General features: G+C 44.0%; 1 protein-coding gene across 1 annotated transcript in view; it reads left to right on the top strand.

Annotated features, from left to right (window-relative positions):
* The window catches only part of OTULINL (OTU deubiquitinase with linear linkage specificity like), a 340162-nt gene extending 322961 nt beyond the window's left edge, over positions 1-17201 (top strand). Inside the window, exons 7-8 of the mRNA XM_078687595.1 lie at positions 7299-7568; positions 16567-17201. Of these exons, the coding sequence (XP_078543721.1) occupies positions 7299-7568; positions 16567-16749 (453 nt within the window). The 3' untranslated portion in view covers positions 16750-17201. The remainder of the gene's footprint in view (positions 1-7298; positions 7569-16566) is intronic.
* The last annotated feature ends 5771 nt before the right edge of the window (positions 17202-22972 follow it).

Here is a 22972-nt window from a genome sequence, read left to right as displayed (position 1 = left end):
GCGGTGGCTTCCGCCGGCCCGGAGGATGCGGAAAAACCGCAATCATAATAGGCCCCTAAGAGTGGAAGTAGTTCCTGTGAACAAATTTTATATAGTTCCATGGGTATGCAGTCTTCTCCAGCCGCCTTTCCCAAAGGTAATGCTGAGATTGCCTTTTCTATTTCAGTTAATGTGATTTTAGAGCTGAGATGTTTCACGGTTCAATATCTCTTCGTATAGGCATATGTTTATTAAGATATTGAAATATTTTAGCCTTAGTTGGAGCGTTATCTGGCGTGTATAATTTTCGATAGTAATTAGTAAATTGATCTAGGATTTCTTCTGACTTATCGTAGTTACGTTGGTCTAAGCCTTTGATTATTTTAATCTTTGTTCTAGCTTTTTTATCAGCCGCCTTGTATGCCAGTACTTTGCCAATTCTATCCCCTCCTTCATATTGAGCCAATTTGTACTTATGTATTTTTGCACTATATCTTTCTCTTAGAGTCTTTTTAATAGATTATTGTAGTTTTAGCAACTCCATTCTTAATTCTTCAATATTTGTTTTTCCTTGTTTAGTCGCCTCTGCTAGTTGCTGCTCCATTATCAAGATATTAGAAGTGGATGTCTTTGTATCTCTACGATTTTCAGCATTTTTCCTTAAAATATGTTGTTGGGCAAAGCCCCTTATGCTACACTTACAAGCGTCCCAGACTGCGTTAATCGTAGCCGTATTAACATTCAGCTCTATATATTCTTTAATATGCTCTTTTAATAATGAGACAAAATAAGAGTCTATAAATAAGTACCATGGAAAAGTGAAAAGCCGTGCGATAATTTCAAATTCTAATAGTATCGGGTTGTGATCTGATGTGACCCTCGGGCATAATTCCATATTACAATTACCCAAAATTTGGTCAGTTGCCCATACCATATCGATTCGAGAGCAGGATCTATGGGGCACTGAGTAGTATGTGTAACCAGCTATATTAGGGTATTTTTGAGTGCCATATATCCTTCAAGTTATGCAGTCTACTAAGCTCAATAATTGCAGCCCTGACCTTACGCATCCTCCTTGGCGTACCTTGTCCAGTAGAATCTATTTTATAATCCATGACACAATTAAAATCCCCCATGACCAATACCTCCCCCTCCCACTCTAATAGTTCTATACTTAGCTGCTCATACAGTTTAGGATCGTCAGTATTAGGCCCATATACCAAACACAAAACAAGTTTCTTGAGTTCAAATTGAACCTGAGCAATTGCCCACCTACCCCGTGTATCTGATGCAGTTTTGATAATTTCAATCCCCAATCGCTTCTGTTTGAGTATAGCCACCCCCCTAATAGAAGCTCCCAAGGTTGTACAAACCACCAACTCGTACCTCATTTGAGACAGCAGTTTTCTATCTTGATAGCCAATGTGTGTTTCTGTCATAAGCGCAAAATGAGGTTTATACAAATCTACCTCCTCTTGTACCAATCTCCTTTTCTGTTTACCATTGAGACCAGCAACATTCCAAACAAGTAGTCTAATCATAAACATATCTAATATTCATGCATTTAATCTTTCTCTGTACACAGAATTTGACAATAAGGTATGGCTCGCTTTTGTATAGACCATTATTCCTTCTTGCAATAAAAAAAATTCTCCTTTTTTAACCCACCCTTGGCCACAAACCCTCCTACCCTTTCGACCCTACCATCCGACCCATAACCCCTCCCCCCAGTACCTACCAGGAAGTCTACCTCTATCTTCTGCTGCCGCTTGAGGGGCAGCCTATCCGAGAGGTCTCCCCAGGATCCCTGTCACTCCGTATTATTGTCATACGTAGAAGATCAAAAAACAAACCTGAGTGCCCTGTTAAGTTACAATAGACAATTATAGTTAAACGTAAATCTCTTTTTTACCTCTCTCAATCTCCCCTCCCCCTCTCTCTTTTTTCTTCCTTTCATTCCCCTCTCTTTATTAAGTGTTTGAATCCATTTTTGCAAGGAGTTGCTCAGCCTCCTTTACCTTGGTGAAAAAGTAAGTATTGCCAGCTTTCATAACTTTAAGGCGGGCCGGTTCTTGAAGATAAACTATTGCCCCCCGGGACTTAAAAGGATCAATCAGTTTACGCAATCCCCATCTTTTATCCATAGTGGTCTTGCTAAGGTCAGATTTAACAAAAAAAGTTATATTGTCTAATGTCACAGGGGTATTTGGTCTAGCTTTGATTGAGACCCCTTGTCTTAGCAGGTAGTTGCCGAAGTAGACCATAATAGGTCGTGGATATTTGCTCTCTTTATTCCTTAAAGTTGTAGGCAGTCTGTGTACCCGTTGAAGTTGGGAGTCCCAGTCCCAATCAGAAAGATCTGGAAATGGTCTTTGGAAAAGTTTGACCAAGTAAGCCCTGGCATCCGAACCCTCTGACCCTTCGGGTATTCCAAAAAGTCTCAAGTTCTGTCGTCTCTGTCTATTTTCCAATTATTCGACTTTATTCTGTAGTGTCCCTATATCTTCTTTATATTGGCCAGTTTGGGCTGAAGTGTTAGCCAGCGTCTCCTCTACTTCGACCACCCTTTGTTGTAATCCTTCGATCTCCTTTGTGACGCCATTCAATTTATTAGTTACTTCCTGCAGACAATTATGAACCTTAATATTATCTTCCCTTAGTGGAAGAAAATGTTGTTGTGTTTCTTGGCGTTGTGTATCATTAATGTTTTTAAAATTAAGTCCAGGGAGGAGGTATCAGAAGGTGTCTTAGAAAGGTTGGGGGATATAGGAAGTGATATAGTTTGCGGTAAAGTATCAGCAGTGTCAGCAGAAGCGTTGATCTGAGATGTCTCCAACAACCATACCTCTACATCTGGGTCTAACAAATCCACATTTTTGGAGGTGGAGTATTGCAGATTTTTGGAAATATCGGTTTCTGTAGCGGTAGTTCCTGAACAACACAGGGACATATTCTTAATCCCCTCCTTTGGTTGCATCCATTTAAGCAAAGGGGTTTGCTCTCTTGTCAATTTCCCTCCAGCGGTTGTTGATGCTAATATAGTAGTTAGCACAGCAGGTTTCAATTTTTCCCCACCTTTCTTTACTTTGATTCTTAACTTTCCCCATTTCTTGAGGCCCGAGGGGTTGTTTATAGAATAGTCTTTCTTTTCAAGCCCTCCCCCTTCCTCAAAAAGCTCCTTGTATTCATCATTGGAGTCATTCTCTTGTATTTGTAATTCCTCTGGTACCTCCGCACCATCGCTGTTGATTCTCTGCTCTCCCAGACTTAGATCTGATGTTGGTATTTGTACTGGTGTGAGTGCGAGTTTTTTTACTTGTACTTCAATTGGTGTTTTTGTTTGTAACTGAGAAGTTAATATTTGGGAGATAGTTGTAGTTATAATTTCATTTGTGTTTTCTGTATCTGTTATAACTTTTGTTGTATCCTTCGTAGCCATAGCCATAGTAGGAGCCACTGCCATTGTCACTGCCACCGTGGTTGTTCCTGTAGTAGGACATGTATTAGTAATCACATCTCCTTGCTCCACGTCTAGCGCCCTGTTTACTCTTTCTGATTCGCCCAGCTTCCCTATGAACACATCCAGCCCCTCTGATCCACACTTAAGTTTTCATTGGGTGTAACAGCTTCATAGGATATAGCCGCTTCCATTGTTTTATAAGTGACTGTATCGGTAGCAGCAACAGACAAAGATAAAGGGCACCTTGCACCATCTGATTCTAATTCTTTTTCCTTATCATCGTTTTTTGAGGTTTGCAAGAGTGTTTTATCTTTAGAAAGTGTAGAAGGGGTAGTGAGAGGAAAAGGGTGTAGGAGAGCAGGCAGTGGCTTACCAGTCCGTTTCTCTGCAGCAGCCGAGTTCTCAGGAGTTTTTAAAGTAGAGCGTGGCATCCTTGCTACTACCGCCGGCGAAATTGGCTTAATAGGCTTGAAAACCAGAGCCGCTTCTTCTGTATTACCCCCAGGGGGGCATCTTTCGCCACTCTATTCTGCCGCATAGGATTTTTTCGTGTCATCTGGGCAATGGCTTTTCTCCTCCGCACAGTTGCTGTTGCTTTCTCCTCCACGAGCAAGAGGTGAGCCTCTCTCTTCACCGGCAGCCAGCCTTCACCAGCCGAGCGTTGTCAGCTCGATTGATTACCTCAGTACGCCCCCGGGTTCGCACAGCCTCCGCGACCTCAGCAGACCGGCGCAAAAGAGCAATGAAGAAAAATAGGAAGCAGGCAGGCAGGCAGCAAAAAGAACAGCCGCGGCAGCACGACGGTCTGACAGACCCCCACCGAAGCACACCTGAGCACACCGGAGCCACGGAATCAGTAGGTCAGTGTAAGTGAATTGAAGAGAAGAGCCCGCTTCTCCACCACTTGCCGAACATATATTGATATAGAAGTGTAGAAATGTCACCAGAGCCTCCGAAATCTTCGTAAATCAAAGGGTAATTATTAGCGGTTTAAATCGGCGAAAAGTCGCCAGTATCTTTCAGAGTGCAGGAGCCTGCGGGAGTGACCTCTCGGCGGCGTCTTCAGTCCGCCATCTTACCTTCCCGGCTGGTCAGTCTTTTTTCAACGTATGGTTAGACTGTCAATGAAAGAGTGAGGTTGCCAAGCAAGGTAGACACTTCTGGGGTCACCAGCCATTGTGAACACAGCCAGTGATGAATGCGAGACAGAGCAGCAGATCAGCTGCAGAAGATAGGGGGCTCAGGAACCCTTCTCCGGCATACATATCCCACATTTCGAGTCCCCAAAGAAAAAGGAAGGGGTCCCAATTCCAGGATATCTCCTTACACAGTTTTTAAGATTTCTTTCACATATATTTGACTGTGCTGAATACCTATATTGTCAGTTAGGCACTGCAATTCCTAAATCAAGCCCAATTTATGTGGAGCTTCTCAGGTAATGGTAATTTCTATAAAAGGGTCGTTATGTGCCATGTTTTACCCACCATGCTCCTTTTCTCACAGGATGGGTTGCAAACCCTTCAGGAAGCATCACTTGACATCTCTCAGATACTGGCTGCAATTTTGGTGACTAGCTGTATTTGAGGGTGCACACACGATTACAGACCTGGACACATCACACTCTCTCTGTTAGCGCATTAGAACCAGCCTTTACCTCATGCACCCAGCACATGACTGATATTCTATAATATGGATTTCCTCTGATTACAAAATCCCTCTCCACTGAACAATAACATCCCCCTCCATTGTTCCCTGCACACCTAAATGTGGTCTTTGTGAGTTAGCACATTTTAAACCGAATAATTGCACCCTCAAGCACAACAGAGCACTAAAACGATATAATTGGGAAAGCGCTGGTAAACGAACAGCACTATAACACACCAGATCAGCATACACCACAGAAACACCCAGATAAATCCACTATATATATACCATACTTTCATACATATAGCATCTCTCCCTAATTATGAACCTGGGTTGGGATGCATAGATAGCGAACTCTATATTTCAGCTGAATATTGGACAGCGAATGGACAGCCAACCACAAAAACAAGAGAAAACATAGAAAAGTAATTTCGCGAATTTCCTCATGCACGCAAAAGACTACAATACAGCGTACAAAGAATATGCTTAATTCTATTTCGTAGCCAACGACGATAAAACGACATATGATTCACTGTTTTGTTAAATTTTTTTGTTTGAATCTCTTTTTTTTATTTTTTATTTATACATGTTATGATCATCTTATACAAAGATATAGTAGGAGATGTAATTACGGATATGGGCAATACAGACCATGCAAATTATGTTATGTTCGATGTAAAGTCAGGACTGAAGAGCAACAGTCTTCCTATTTCCTCAGACCTCTAACTACAGAATGTTATACACATGTCTGTAATAAAGCTATCAATATTGTTCCTTGGCTCAGTATAAATTGCAAAATTCAATTATATGAAAAACCTGAACAATGTTAATAAATGGAGTCGGTGATTCACAGTTTGTTTCAATGATCTCTCGAATTGGGCAAGTGGTATATAAACAAGAGAAAACCTTAAGCTTTTTTTCAACAATGGATTTAATGGTGGTAGATCAATATAGTGCTGTTTATTTTTTTTAGAGTTTTATATAGCACAAACTAGACCAGAGATATCGGGTATCAGAGCGCTTTACATGGGCACCAGTTTCGTTACAGATGAACACATTCATTTATGTTAGGCATGGTGAGATTAAGTGATTTCCCCAGAATCCCAGGATGTTGACCGTCGTTGCCAAGACTCGAACCCGGATCCCCAGGTCCGAGGTCGACCACTCTAGCCCTAAGTCTACATCCTCTGTTGAATGGTTATAAGGGACTGGTATACATCAGCTATTTTTTTGGCCCCAAACATCTCTCCTGATCTGTTTCAAGTTGCACTAGATTTTTTGCTTGTTTTAATGAACTTTTTGAGGGTCAACATGTTTATTTTAGACTAACTGATTAGTGATGGTAAATTATTGTGGGGCTAAATTGCATCCATTTTAAAACCATTGGATGTTTTAATGTGGGGGTGTCAGATCCCTACCGTCACTCAATTTGAGCTGAGCCCAGGTAACCGAATGTAGCTCAATTATTACATTCAAAAGTGTGCCGCCAATTTACCAAGGTGCTAGTTTTGGCCAAAGTTAGTTTACAAGAACGTGTGTCTCCAACGTTATTTGCAAGTGAGGTGGTAACCTCTGATCCTTATGTAAACTCAAGTTAGCTCAATTTTCAGATTTCCATGACTTGCTGTATCACTGTGCCTTGCAATTTTTAACTGACAAATTTCAGCGGGCCACACCTGTCAAAATTTGCAATGTAAATCAAGCTGTGTATTCCAGTTCATGTGAGAAAATAATTCTACATGAATATTTTCATTTTGCAGAGTAAACCTCTGAATGGCAGGTACTCACCCCATCCAGTAAATACCACACCTCAGGATATTTGTATTTATCAGGTACAGTAAAGATCCAACCCTTTCCCTGCCCACTCTGAATCGGGGCCTTAGTGTAAGACCGCACTGAGGTAGGGCTTCTTCTATATCCCAAATAGGATTAATCCAAAGTGCTGGGTGTGTCCTGTGTAAATCCTGGCTGCTGACAAGACTAGTGACTGAGGTCTGTTGTTACCATGCCAGGCATGCTCATGCTGTGGCCTGGTTTAAACTCAAAGTACAAAGACAACCAAGAGTGCAAACAAGACCAGCCGGTCTTCACGTGTTTCACAAGATAGCTTGACCAGACACAAATCACTTCTAAAGTGATCAAGAAATGTGCATGCCATTTTTTTCTTGTATATGGGGCTTGAGTTATCAGACATGTTTGTTTTCCTTTGTTTTAGTGGAGTGAAATAATTGGAGCCAAAGACCGGGAAGAAAGAGAAATGATGTGCAGCATCCTATTTTCTGACGAGGACAAAGAGTACAAACTTTATGAAGCTGTGAAGTTCCTCCTTCTGTACCTAGTGATGGAGGCCCATGATAACATGATGAATGGGCAGACCGTTCCCAGTTTCTTCAGTGTCCTCTTTGCTCGCGACACATCCTTGGATCCTTTAAGCTTCATGATTAACCACCTTAATCCAGTGGGGGACACAGGCGGTTTGGAGCAGGTACAGTCCATTGCAGTAAATTTTATTTAAAAGATGGTTGCTTGTGTGATTAAGTGTAGCCTGGTGTGGCTACTGGAAAGTGTGTCTAAGGCACTAATTGCAGGTGAGGTGGTAAACACTGGTCCTTATAAGGATAATTCCTATTTGTAAAGCATAAACATATCACGCCTTAGGGTTTCAAGGTGCTTGGGTCCCTCAGGGAGATTAATTGAGCTATTGCCCAGAGTCACATGATGCTGAGCTGAGCTGCCGCCGGGGATCGAACCATGAGCCTTGTGCTCTAGAGTCAGACGCTCTGGCCGCTATGCCACATTCTCCCTTCTGCATACTCCAGTTTGCTCAGAGTTTAGAATTCCGGTACTTGCTGTAAACACTGCACCCTGGGATTTTTAACATGACGGCGTGGTTCCGTCATAACCCCGCCCACTCGTTGATTCGCCCGCACAGGCGGGGATTTAGTGCTGTGTGGGAGGAGCGGCAGCGGCATGACGGCTCCACGCCGTCATGAACACACGCTTACCGTGACTCATGACAGCGTGGAGCCATCATGAGCTCCCAAGGGGTTAACTGACAAATTGCAGCAGACCGACACTGTTCAAAATTTGAATTGGAAATCAAGCTGTATATTCCAGTTGATTTGAAAAAACAATTCTACATGTAGATTTTCATTTTGCAGAGGAAAACTCAGAATATCATGTACTTACCTCCACCCAGGGAATACCACACTCCACAGTATCTGTATTTACCAGATGCAGTAAAGATCCCCCACTTTACCTGTCCACTCTGAATTAAGGCCTTAGTGTAAGACCGCAACTAAGAAATGGTTTGTGGTGTGCCATGAATATATTTGATACATAAAATACTGTAGAAAATGAAGGTTTCAACTCAAGTGTAGACGGTTATTCGCAAAGCTACATGATTCCTAAATTAGTAAGACAGATTGTGTTGGAAAAGAGGTATGATCACTATGCAAACGTACATTTATTTAATGTTAAAAAGAGATCAGTAACTGGGGCAAAAAGTGGTGTCTGGAACGACTTGAACCACTGCTTCTTAATCAGTGAAGTTCCTCTTGTTAGCCTTCCATTTCACTGTTTCTAACTTGTCTTTAGCATTTAAGAAGAGGGCCAAACTCCTCCTTATACCCCTTGCCAATTTTAAAATGCGGAGCCTTGAGCCGAGCCATCCGATCTGTGATGAATCCTACATGTGAAGACCTAAAACAGGCTGCACTATGCAAATGCTTCAAACATGGGGTGGAGCCTGTCACATGATTACCAATAAGGCACAGGGTCAGACTGATTTGCATATGGCCATGTCTGAACTGGGGTGGCGGAGTGAGCTAAAGAACAGTGATGGATTAAACCCAGATCAGTTGACTGGGGGAGAGTGTTTGTATTGTCAACGCTCCGTCCATCACCACCTTTGGTTTTTCTTTTTACATGATTACCAATCTCTTAAAGATCGTACTGGTCTGACTACTTGGGAATCCTCTCTGCTCCTATGGCTAGCTGGGAATATGACTTATCAACTGGTCTCTCTGTGGTCAAATGGTTAACTTGATTGAAATATGTCGGAAAATCTCCTGAAATTCCCATTTGAAAATATTTACAATTCTGTTATCTCCACCATACATATTTTCTCCACAAGGTTACATAAAATATTCCACAGGGTCCCTGACACATGTCTTAGACGTTCTGGTCCTGATGCAACATTTATACACATGGTGTGGTCTTTTACAGACTTACTTTCAACCTGGACAGACAAGATGCAGCTGTTGGACCCTAATATTTGTCTTCCGGGCCTTGTGTCATGACCCAAAAGTGAAAAGATTAGGTGTATGTTGACGGATCTGGCCCTTTTAATAGCTAAACGAGCCATTGCCCTTTGTTGGAAATTGCCACAGGCACCTGAAAGTTAAAAATGGAGAGTGGAAATCTAGAAGTGGGCTCAAGAGAAGGACGTCCCGATCGGCATCCTGCATCTCCGCCAGAAGAGATTGGTAGAGTTAACTGATTGGGAACCTATTTTGCTTAAACTTGACCAAAATCAGATGATAGACCCCCCTGATCTGTGTTGAATTTCTTCCTGACACATGAGGATATATTATGGAAAGGGCACACTGTCCCTATTTGTACCATGGTGCACACTTATGCAGTTGCCCCTGCCGCAGACAGTGCACCCTGTTAATGTTAATGTTAATGTTAAGAATGATTTGTAGAGCGCACTTACACCGATTGGTTTCATGGCGCTATAGGAAAGAGGCAGGATCCGTTACCCGAGAGAACATTAGTTGTAGGCTTGCTTATAGAGCCAGGTTTTAAGTGCTCTTCTGAATTTCATGAGGTCCGGACAAGCTTGGATATCCAAGGGTAGGGAATTCCAAACTCTAGGGGCGAGAGTGTCAAATCTACAGCCTCCTGTGCGCTTCCGTCTGAAAGAGGGGGTGTGGAAGAGTGAGAGGTGGGCAGAGCGTAGGTTACGGGCGGGAGTGTGCCTGACTATCAGATTGTTTATGAATTTAGGACTTTTGCCGTGCAGGGACTTAAAGATCAGACATCCCGTTTTGAAAGTGCACCGTTGAGACATGGGGAGTCAGTGTAGCTTCCTAAGTAGCGGGGTGGCTGGCTGCCATCTGGGTTGACTTAGAATCAATCTGGCTGCATAGTTCTGGACCATCTGCAGTCGCTTTAACAGGTAGAGAGGGATGCCCAGGTATAGGGAGTTGGCGTAGTCCAGATGAGACGGGACAGTGGCTATCACCACCTGGGTGAGGGGTTCTGGCGTGAGGAGATGATGGACCTTTCTGATTCTCCTAAGTTGGAAAAAAAACTTGGAGACTACAAGACCCACTTGTGTTTTCAGTGAAAGATCACTGTTCAGTGTGACTCCAAGTGTTTTTGCCAAATGTGAGGGAAGAGGTGGGGAACCCATCTCTAAAGGCCAGTAATGTGGGCCCCGGTACTTGTGGCTGTCCGCTGTGAGTACCAGCTCAGTCTTACCAGGGTTTAATTTAAGATGGTTTTGGTCCATCCAGAGTTGGATGTACCTCATGGTGGACTGGAAGTCGGTAATTGAGCTCTCAGTGTTGTCTATCGTGAAGAGCAGTTGTAGTTCGTCTGCATAGTTGAAGACCGTCACCTTCCTATCTCTGAGGGACTGAATCCGGGGGAAAATGTAAAGATTGAACAGGTGGGGGGACAGGGAGGAGCCCTGTGGGACACCGCAGGTGATTCTCTGTTTTGGGGCAACCAGGTTATTGAGACGGACGGCTTGGGATCTGTTCTTCAAGAAGGAGCTCAGCCAGCTGGCCGCTGTGTCCCGGATGCCGGCCTGGCTGACACGGTCGACCAAGATAGTATGGTCGACCGTGTCGAATGTGGCCGAGAGATCCAAGAGCACCAAGGCCTGCGGAGAACTGTTGTCTGCGCAGTCACGAAGTGTGTCCAGTACGGCAAGAACGACGGCTTCAGTCGAGTGCGCCGGCCGGAAACCTGCCTGATGGGGCTTGAGGTAGTTGGACTCCTCCAGGAAATCAGATAGGCATCTGGCTACGTGTGCCTCCATCACCTTTGCTAAAAAGGGGAGCAGGGAGATGGGGCGATAGTTAGACATACATGTGGGGTCGGCCCCAGGTTTTTTCAGGAGTGGCACTACTGTAGCCTCCTTAAAAGCTGTAGGAACTTGGCCAGATGATAAGGAGTTGTTCAGGAGGGTGAGGGCAGGATCTGGGAGAGCAGAGAGGCAATATTTTAGTACGTGAGGAGGACAGATATCCGTGGGGGCGCCGGATTTGACCTTAACAAGGAGCTCTTGAAATGTGTCCGTACTGATGGTGGGGAAGCTGTTGATTGTGCATTTGTTTTTGAAGGGAGCGGGGGAGATCGCGTTGGGAAGTTTGGGGATACTGGCTTTGATGGACGAAATTTTCTCCATAAAATAATTATTGAGTGAGTCGCAGAGAGTTTGGGTGGGGGTGACCCCGGGACGGATACTATCTAGATTGGTCAGTGCGTTCATGATAGTGAAAATTTCTTTAGATTTGTTATTTGAGTTGAGGATACGTAAGGAGAAGTGGGCAGCTTTAGCAGAGAGGATAGCCTTCATGTATTCTTTCCGGGCTTTGATGAATCTGAGCTTCATGTCTTGGGCATAGTTCCGACACCATTGTCGCTCAAGTTGGCATTGGGCCAGTTTCTGAGATTTGAGTTCAGTGGAGAACCATCTCTGGGCGTCTGCACGTCGCGCAAGTTTGACTTTTTTAAGTGGCGCATGTGTGTCGCTTGCTGCGCGCAGCCAGCCAGAGAGGTTAGCTTCACATATGTTAATGTCAGGGTGAGGGGACAGGATAGTGCCAGACATTGTCTCAAGAAATTCCGTTTTATCCAACGCGTTCCATTTCCTAGCCAAGCCACCTGCGACCGTCGTGGCTTTCTTGGTGGTTGAATGGGCTAATGTGAATTTAAGTAGGTAGTGGTCGGACCATAGGCAAGGAAGCGTGGCGGGGGTAGTGACCAACGAGGAGTTAGTCCAGATTTGATCTAGGATGTGTCCTTTGTGGTGGGTTGGCAGGGAAACCTGTTGGGTGAAGTTCAGGTTGGAGAGAAGATCAGTAAGTTCACTAGAGTGTGGGCCTTCGCGAGGGTCATTGAACCAGTAGTTAAGATCCCCAATAAGGAGGACCTAGCGTGGCCGATGATCAGGTTTGCAATCTGTTCGCTTAGAGAAAGGAGGTAAGACGGCATGTAGTTTGGAGGCCTGTATACAAGTACACAGACAATGGTGTTGCAGAGGGATTCTAGTTTAATTACTAAGTTCTCCGACTCCGGGAGGTTGAGGCAGGTCAGAACATTTACTTTGAGTTTGGAACGTATATTAGCTGCGACCCCCCCCCCCTCCAGGTTTGACGGGATGGCGATCGGCGTGGAGGATATAGTAGTCTGCGGGAAGTGCTGCCAGGATGTCAGGGGAGGAGCAGGTGTAAGCCAGGTTTCGGTCAGTAGGAGAATGTCAGGCTTGTCGGTGACCAGGAGGAGGAAGATGTCTAGTTGATGTTTGACAAGGGAGCGGGTGTTCCGGTATAAAATGGCTAGGGGTGGGGGCCTGGGCCTAGCCGGCCTGGGGGTGTTTGCAGTGGTGAGATTGGATTGGCCCTTGATTTCCGGGAAGGAAAATCGTTCTGCAAAAAATTCCCATCTTATTGGCCCAGCTACAGATATCATGGGGAGTGCGGGGTAGCTTACATTAGGTTTCTTGAGGTCGTCAGAAGAGTAGGTAATTGGGTGGGCAAAGTGGCTGGCCCCTGGGCCCGGCTGGGCGCGGACAGGCGCAGACGGCAGCGAATGATGCAAGAGGGAAGATTCCCCAGCTAAGGTTGCTTAACCGCATGCGCGCTAGCGCTTTTCCCGCTGCGATTTTTAAAAACCTGCGTTACGTGACGAGCTCAGCTCGTCATCCGCGTAGCGCAGGTTACGCCCTTGACGAGCTGAGCTCGTCATCCGCCCCGAAGGGGTTAAGAGCTCCTGGCCCCGCCTGAGACTCCGCCCTTATCCAACGTGATTGGCTGCAAGGGGGGAAGTGAGGGGGAATCAGCTGGGGTTGACAGAGCAGCCTTCCTGCGCACCGCGAGGAGATTATTTTAAAAGTAAGGCAAATTCTTCCATCAATTCACACATACGTTTTAAAAATGACAGTTTTAACAATTTTCAGCAAGCGTGCCTGAGTAGTATTCAATCGGCAGCGAGTGATGCCAGAGGGAAGATTCCCCAGCTACGGTCGGTTAAGAGCTCCTGGCCCCGTCCCGAGACTCCGCCCTTACCCAACGTGATAGGCTGCAAGGGGGGAAGTGAGGGGATCAGCTGGGATTGAGAGTGCAGCCTTCCCGTGCGCCGCGAGGAGATCATATTAAAAGTAAGGCAAATTCTTACATCAATTCACACATACGTTTAAAAAATGACAGTTTTAACAATTTTCAGCAAGCGTGCCTGAGTAGTATTCAATCGGCAGCGAATGATGTTACAATTAATGAACTGCCTCCAGGGCAGGTGCTGGCTCGTGCTTCCTTGAGGGCAGTGCATTAGTTAAAATTTGGAGCGGCTGCTTCAAAGGTGCTCTGTGTTTCACAGTGCAGGCGGCAACCAGCCTGCACTTTAAAGATGGGCCAGAGATCCCCCTGAGTGACCTCACCTTCCTACAGGGAGTTGTCTGGAGGGATCCATGGGACCCCCTTTCACCCCTCAGGAGGGCTGCCTTCAGGAGGTGTAGTGACAAAGAGTCACATTTTTGTGGCTTACTATTGGTGCACCTCCTAGGGACCTGCTTGCATCTATGCCTGCTTCTATAATATGGCATGGGCACAAAGGCAGAGATTCCCTCATTTGCATGAGGTCATACTCCCATGCAAACGAGGGAACACCTTCTCCCGATAGCACTGGCTCTACATGTACAACAACAATCTTTATGTTAAATGTGTTAGAGCAAGTCCCTCTCTCTGTGAAGGCTGATTGCCAAAAGTGGGGATGAGACTGCTTCGGAAATACTGTATGCCGACGATGCTGTCCTCATGGCCAGGACCTCCATTGGTGTACAGTTGTTACTGGAAAAGTTTTTAGTTTTTATAGACAATCTGGACCCAGCGGTCAATTTCACCAAGTCCTATATGATGGCAGCTGGCTTGTAGACGACTAGAACAAAAAACGTTCAAGGTGGGTAATCACTCTCTGCCCAAAGTACCTGCTTTTTCTTATCTGGGGGTCGTATTTCAGTCCAAGAAAACTAGGAAGGCCCTGAGCGATTATAAGAAAGATGAGTTTGTTAAGGCCAATGCTGATGTAGGTAGCTTTGCTAAGTTGCTGGGGTCCAGGCCCTCTAGATTCCTAACTGAGGTTTATCAGGCTGAGTCTCTAAGATTGTATATGGCAGTGATGTATAGGAATACACGAAAGTAGATAATTTCTAGTCCGTTAAAAATTTGTTCTTAAGGTGTGTGTTACGGGTTACCCAAAGCACCCCCCGCATTCTGTGTGCATGAGGAGTTAGGAGTAAAATTTATAGGAGATATGATCACTCTCAAGCCACAGTTATGCTGGATCAAAGTGTGGACTGGAGAGGAATCCCAGTTGAACAGGCTGATCCTTAGGGACTGTTTGTCTCTTGCCCTTGTGGGCAAGATCCCATAGATTGCATATGTCAAGGATACTTTAAGCAGCTTTGGTAGGGAGGATTTGTTTCATAGCCCTCAGTCCTTGCATATCTCAAAATTTAAGTGGGTAAGGACCATTTTTTAGAGAGTAAGTCGCTATACAGAGAGCAGTCAGAACTGATGACACCCATGGTACGGAAGAACATGTCGTTAAAAACAGTTCAGACAATGGAAACTTATTTATTAATTGTAAATAGGGAGAGATTTTTGTTGACTGGATGTAGATTTAATATGTTGCACTATCTTCTGGCTTCTCCTAGTGGTTGGAGGCCTTCTGGTTCACTAGGTCCTTGTGGCTGTAACAATGTGTCTCCGCAGGAAATCCTTAATTGTACGATATTTTGTCGCTATTTTAGGTTACCCAGGAGAATATTTATCACACCTCTAAAATCCCTGAATTTTGGACAAGTATGGCCTGGTCTTAGAAGGTCTGGGGAGGGTGGAAAGGCTATGGGGGGAAGGTTGCAAGATTGTCCAGAACTCCGAACATGATGACATATCCATATGGGCCAGTGTAGTAATCTCATGTATTGCTGGGTCTCTGGAATTCCCCGGCCTTTGGATAGGAAAACAACTGTCATATCTAAACCTGTGCATCCTTAACTATAGTGGATTGTGTGTACTGTAACTGAGCAGAATTTAACAGAACTTAAAAACAATTATGGCCTGCTCTTATGTTCCTCCAGCTCCTTTAATCTACTGAACAAGTTATTTTTAAAGTCTCCTGCTTGGAGATTCAGGTACTCTGTGCCCGATTAATTCTGTTGCTGCTGTTGGCTGACATTACTTAGGTGGTTTGGGGTTTGCGATTTTCATGGGGTTTTACTGTTGACCTTATGATTATATTTGTAATGTTTTTTATGTGGTGTGTACGATGTTTTATGTTTACGTATGTATTTTGATGCTATGTTCTTTAATGAATATGATTAGAATCAAATAAAGATTTTACACACTATCAATATTGCAGATGGGGCCGCACAAGCATCTACAGCTCCTTCTGTTATACCATTGTGCAAAGGGGCCCAAGAAGCCGTTGCAAATTTCCTTTGCACCCCAGTTCACAATGTATAATAAGGTCCCTGGTGTTTATGCATGATCCCTAGGGGCTATCAATATTAACTTTCTGAATAATCTGTTATCCTGATTCTCCTCAGGATTCTCCATCTGTTTCTTTTAACACTGCACCTTTAATCTATGGCTCTGGTGAAACTATAGAATTGAAAGTCTCACACCCTGCTGCTGTTGTACTCTGTTCATTGTTTCATATGATGCTCTGTTGTTGTGTATTGCATTGTCCATGCTCTACATTATTAAATTATAAATGCACCATTACGTAGTGTGTATAAAAGTATTAAAGAAAGTTGTTTAAAAAAAAAAATAAGGGCCAAACACCTGCTGCTTAATCTTGACCCTGCCCCAAGGGATTTGGCTTGACAGATCTTTACGTTGTACAGTTAACCAAAACAATAGTGACGTCAAGAAGACGCTAGCAAGGCAATGTAGGCTTGTAATGAAGCCCAAAAATCAGGACACTTATAGTATTGCTGTTTACAAAACAGTTGAATGTGCCAGAAGATAAAGTCACCTACTACTAAAGCAAATTCTCCCTAATATTCTGGGGCGCAAAATGTAGATCCCCATCAAAGCAGAGGAAGCATGTATTGGAAGTACATACTGAAAAACACCGTGAAAACTTGTCTACGATGTTTCGAAAGGCGTTCATCATGGTTAATACATATCAAAATACTATTCAATTATTGCCTCAATTAAGAAAGTGTGTATTTGTTTTTCCATCAGATTGAAATGTTTCTTCTTGGATATGCCTTGGAAGTGAAAATACGCGTGTTCAGGCTGTATAAGATTGACACGGATGAATTCCTGACATATTATCCAGAGGAGTATCCGCGAGAATGGCATCAAGTGTCTCTAGTGACTGAAGATGATCGTCATTACAACATTCCAATGTTTCATGAGAAATAAGACAAAGCAGAGAGTGCGCTTAATCCTGGGACCGCCTGTGTTCTGGGTCGCCAGAACTCCTGGGCGGAAATATGAAAGTAGCAGTCTCCTATGTCCTATAGGTACCCAAAGCCCTGCTTGGGTGCCAATGACTATAAGTAAACATCTCTGACTGCAGAATGTCGACTAGGTGCTGTTCTACTTGTGCGAAGACATCTAGGGGACATATTGGCCTGTCTCATATTTATGAAATCTATGAAGCAAATGCTTATAGACTGTGGTTACAGCTAATATTTTTGTGAGTTTGGGCAAAAACCCAGATCTAACTATCTACACAAATGTACATCTTGACTTTTATGAACATTTGTGTGGCTCCTTCATATTTCCTCCATCGTAAATGCTACAAATGCAGAGCTGAACAAAGGCGTCTGGTGTAAATTAGTTAAGATCTTTCAGAGCAAATCTTGGAGACTTTGAGATTTTGCATTTGATGAGAACACAAACAAAAGGCCCAAATCAAAGAGAGACATTGTTTTTTTTCTTTTCAAGGGGAAAAGACACCTATGTGAAACATTGAGACTTTTTAATGAAATAATTACTGTCCCTAAATAAATTCAATAATCACATAAGCATACAAAAGCTCAGCCACACAGATTAAAATAATTGTTCAGACCAAGATTTCTTAAAAGTGGGATTTACTCTGTGAAACACCAAATCTGTTTCTTCCTGTGGAAGTAATGGTGATTTCAATGGATATCTGATTTGGTTTATCTGTATTTCAATAAGAGATTCGGGATCTCATTTTGGGATAGATATTAATGGGAAATCCTCAGATGCAAGAAGCTGAATGCGGAGGAGAATCTATCAGTGGAACTTCCGTCAGTGTAGGGAGAGAACGGCGGATAAGATTCTAGCAGTTTCCTCTGCTAGATTTAGCACTTACTCCTAAATCAAATCATTTACAGTTACTACCCAACCTTTAATCAGGCCTTTTGGTGTACTATGGGGCACCTTTATTCAGAGGTCTTACTTGCATAATGTATGTTTATTTTATTTTATTTTGCTTTATAAAGATGTGTTGATTTATGTTGATATTGAAAAAGAAAAAAAAAAAACAATTTCTAAAGTACCAAAGAACTGGAGAGCATTCAACCAAAAAATAAAACTTTATATTGTTATTAATGAAAAGTAAATCTGTAATTTACAAAGTATGTGGATGGCAACTGGGTAGCGGATTCATAAATAAGGCAGCTTTTGCATTTCTTGATAAAACATACACGGAAAAAAGATACACAAATATTTACCCTCCCTAAACATTTCACAACCAAAATGTTACCTTTTTAAATCTCTAAATCTAGCCAAATTCACTTCTGACAAGTGTTTGATAGTGGCTTTGGTGCACTCCGAACTTTTCGTATGGAAATATTTATGGATGGTAGGCTTTTTGGCAGTCGACATTTTTAAATATAGTTTTGTACATATTTTCAGTCTGTTTTCACATGTTCCCTCACAAACGGATGTATGACATTACAACGCATGCTTTTACATCGCATGCTTTTACAACGCGGTTTTTACAAAGCATACCATTACAACGCATAGTGCTTTTAGGCGCTGGATAGTGAATTGTTTAATTTACTATTCCAACTCCAGTCCCCGTGGATAGTAGGGAAGGTGTTGGATAGTACATTAAACCTAATCCCTATCCTAGAGCGCCCCCCAGCGCAATGCGTTGTAATGGTTTGCGTTGTAAAAGTTGCGTTGTAAAGGCACGGTGTGGTAAAAGTTGCGTTGTAAAGGTTGTTTACCCTCACAAACATTTCCACTGTGCATCATGTAAAACCTGCATGGAGACGGTAATAAATCGTTCCCCACGCCCCTAATGGAACAGTTGCCTTGTCAAAATCATGGACCTTGGTTATGGTCACCTGCTATAAGAAAAAAAAATGATCTTTTCACCTCCAAAAGAGCATATGAAGAGCGACAGTGGTGTTTTTATGTCCGGTTTTATTGAATAAAAATAAGTCTGAATCTACCCCATTTCAGTTCCTGAATTAAGCTGGTTAAATTTACAATAAGGACAATTAGGACAAACAGTAAATAACGTTCCCTTAATTAGTTACTCTGCACTTTGCCCCCTGGGAGGGTTTAACCACATTTGCACTGCCTGTATATGGCCACTCCTTTAACTTTCCAATTTTGCATACGCAAATGAGGTCCTTTGCAGTTTCAACCCTTTCTACACCTCTCTTGTTGTCCGCGCATGCAGTTTTCATATACAAAGGCTATGCATAGGCCATATATTTGCCAGGGATGCCAATACTTTTGAAAATCACTTTTTTAATTATGTTCATGTTGTCCCTTTTGCATCTTGCACATTTTCTGTTCATTGTGCACCAGAAAAAAAGTTGTGTGAATCAGCCCGCAGCTATACATTCCAAGCAAGCTATATTGTTGTCTCATTTCACTGCTAGTTTTGCACTTGTAAAATACGCGCCCATGTCTGATTATGTGTATTGAATTCCGTCTCTTCTCTGTTGTAAATACTCTGCATTTTTGGTATGTACAACTTAAGCTTTATTTGGGTGTTCGTTCTTTAGTTACCAGAAAAACAAGTCTGTAAATGTTAAGACTAAACTTTCTTCGTCCTTATGCCATTTTAGTTTGTGGTGCTATAAAAAATGTGCCAGGTTCTCTGCATAAGTATATAATGTCATGCTTGTCAGTTGCCATGAATTGCTAAGTTAAGATGTTAATAAACAGCATGATGTATAAGTGGTCTCAAAAGCGTCTACCGTTGGCATTTGCTTTTTCCTTTCTTGACATTTTTCTTGAGTTCCCTCTTTACAAAGGCAACGAACCTGGCTAATTTGTCAACGTCTTTAAATTTCTTTGTGGAGCATATTCGGGCTACCTATAATGGTCAAATTTGTCCCGAAGGCGAATCTAAGGGCCATATTTCCGGCATTTCTCTCGTGATCATCCTGTAGTTATACCTTGAGACAAGTGATCCAGTGAAAACCACAAGAACTACAAAGACCTGTCATTTCACCGGGTTTATGTGGCTGTCTCTCGACCTTACTTCGCTAGGGAGAGCCAACGAACTGCAGAAGTGGAGAGTTTGGGGTTCGTGGGCAATATGTCTTGCAGCTGCTGTGGATGGAAGCCAATTGTTCCCAATTTCGTCACAATTTGTTTTCCCATTCTCCAGAATAAGAAAAATAATTGTCAAGACCTAGTCCGTACTCCCTCGGCAACCTGTAAAGTTACTTTCAGGCCCCCATCTTAATATGAACAGATGCTAAGTTTTTCTAAATTTGTGGACCAACATTTTATGGGGGTACGTCCATTCACCACCAAGTTTGTGTTTCTCTTTTTCCTGCACCTATTCTGTAGTGACATGCTTTTTCTAAAATACAATAGTACGGTCGCCGTTTTTTCAACTAGATTTTTTAATAATAAATATATTGTTAACTAATAAAAAAAGAACAATAAAGCTTTGATTCTGTACAATTTGTAAGTGAAAGAGGCGTTTTGGTTCAAGTCGTCATGGAGTAAGTAATTTTGATGTTGAATTCATTGTATGATTGTCACGAAGCGGAGCTTCCTGACTTAGACGAACTCCCTGACTCGGACGGACGGGGTGTCCTTGCTAATGCCTCTTCCTTTCCACCCCGTCCGCAGGATCCTTTTGACGTTTCCTGGATCTCCCCGGCTCTGCCTCAGGGGAGTGTACCTCTGTATCCAGACCCTGTGACGCTAGGGGCATGTCCACCTGCACTCGCCCAATCAGGTCAGACGACGTCACCCGATACTGACCAACCGGAGGAGGCGGGGGCGTTTAAGGAAGCTCCGTTCTGGATTGCCGGCGCGAAACCTTCGGAACGCCAGCTGGAACCCGAGGAGGACGCCACGGAGGAAGCCACGGAGGAAGACGGAGCCGCTGTCGTGGAACCGCTGCTGGGACCCCTGAAACCGAGTGACGACAAGCCAGGAGGCCAACGATACTACGAGCCGCCCCGCCACACTTCCAGGGGAGAAGTGTGGCTCCACAAGGTACGGGGGCGTTTTCAAGGGTTGTTCAAATCACGGGGTGGGACGGGGTAGTCTGAGGGTGGTCACTACCGTCGTATCTTGTCGGCCGCCTACACTCCCTGACTGATAGGTTTGGTGTTAGTAACCTGGTGATCCCTCACTACCCTTCCCTCCTCCCACATTTGTATATGTCGAGCCCAGCCCCTAACGTGGCTGTTTTTCTTTCCTTTTCTTTCCGAGTGAACTCCAGCCCTGTGGTCAACGCCCGCTTCCTCAAGACCGGAACCGAAGAGCCGGACCCTTCCCCAAAGGAGAGGACCCTCGTGCATTATTTGTTTCCCAAGAGACTGTCCTTATTATCCCTGAACTTGTCTCGGTGTTGTTAAACCGAATAAAAAGAGTTACAGACCTGCTTCAACTCGTGACGATTCTCATTCCACCGACCCCGTTCCCCACAAGTGGTGCCGTGACTCGGATCATCCAGTGAACCACGCCATCCGATACAAGATGGAGAATCTTTTGTCCCAAATGGAAGCAGACCGGACTGCGTTTTCCCAAGCTATTCAAACTCAGTCCGATAGTATCCTAAAATTGGCGGAAGGACAAACACAGTTGATGAATGTCATAGGACAGGGAAGAGCTACAGCCCCACCTCCAGGTACTGTCGTTCCATTACAGAAATTTAGCACAGGTGAAGACCCCCTTGCTTTCTTTTTGAACTTTGAAAGAGCGGCGAGAGCTAGTTCCTGGCCAGGTGATAGGTGGCCCTTCTATTTGGCACCGTTGCTGACTGGTGAAGCCCAGGCAGCATATCAGACAGTAAACCGGGATGGAACAACTGCATATGCGGCTGTGAAACAATACATCCTCGATAGGTTGGGGGTAGACGAAGAAACCCATCGATTAAGGTTTCGGCAAGAGAAGGGGTCACCAGGGGATCTACCCAAAACCCTGTTCTTTAAACTAAAGGAGTCTGCCGACTTGTGGTTAAAGCCAAATGATGGGAATCTCGACGCCATTATGAATAAAATATATCTCGAACAATTTATCGAGTCCCTTCCCTATAGTACACAAAGGTGGCTCAAACAACATGCGGGGATAACCTTGGAGCATGCTATCGAGATGGCTACTTGTTATGCCCGGGCTCAGGGTAAGCCGTACATGAAGGAGCCCGAAAGGAATACCAAAATCATTACACCTGTCAAAACTGAGAAACGGTTTCAAAAACCCACTCCTGAACCCCCGAAAATTCGGTTCCAACGACCAGAACTTCCCACTTCAGGGCCTCAATGTTATGACTGTGGTGAATGGGGACATATTGCTCGATTTTGTCGGAAGAAAAAAGACAGAGAAGACGAACCTATGGATGTGAGCTATGCTCCCAGGTCTATCCTGTATGCACAAGAAACCGGAACCACCTTCTATGTACGTGTCCTCTTAAACGGTACTAGTATACGAGCCTTGCTAGATTCCGGGTGCAAACATTCAGTAGTAAGGGAAGAGTTAGTAGACCACCACTCTCACATTCCAGGGAAACGGGTTAGTATCCGTTGTGTCCATGGGGACGTCAGGGACTATCCCGTAGCTAAAATCGCCCTTCATACACCTTCAGGAAAGAAAATGGAAGTCGTAGTGGGAGTTATGGCGGGTTTACCTGAGCCCATAATCATAGGGACTGATAATCCTTCCTTTAGTGCTTTGCTGTTGGAATCCTTACGACGTCTATCTCTGCCCCATGACACCTTGTTGGCCGCAGAACCTTGGGCCCGAGATACTCACTTCAGGACCGCCCAATTGAATGACGCAAGTCTCGCCAACGCATGGCAGGTGGCACGAAGTGGGCAGGATCCAACCACTAGAACGTATCCCACGTTTTTAGAAAAAAACGGGTTATTGTATAGGCTTGCCAAGGCTGACGCTGAACCCCAGTTGCTGGTCCCAATTGCCTTTCGAGAGCAGATACTGTTCTTTGGTCATGCCCATTTGCTAGCTGGCCATTCTGGGGTAGAAAAAACGAGCCAGTCTATACTACGACATTTTTTTTGGCCTGGTATTTATGCCCAGGTTCAGAAATACTGTCAGGAGTGTAGAATATGTCAGAAACGGAATCCATACACTCCACCTCCTGCCCCATTGGTACCCATGCCTATCATAGGGGTTCCGTTTGACCGTATCGGAATGGACCTCATTGGGCCCTTACCCAAATCATCCC

The sequence above is a fragment of the Lissotriton helveticus genome, chromosome 4_1 (genome assembly GCF_964261635.1).
Source record: "Lissotriton helveticus chromosome 4_1, aLisHel1.1, whole genome shotgun sequence".
NCBI lineage: Eukaryota > Metazoa > Chordata > Amphibia > Caudata > Salamandridae > Lissotriton > Lissotriton helveticus.
Note: the sequence above shows the minus strand (reverse complement) of the source record. Positions and strands in the feature narration are given on the sequence as shown.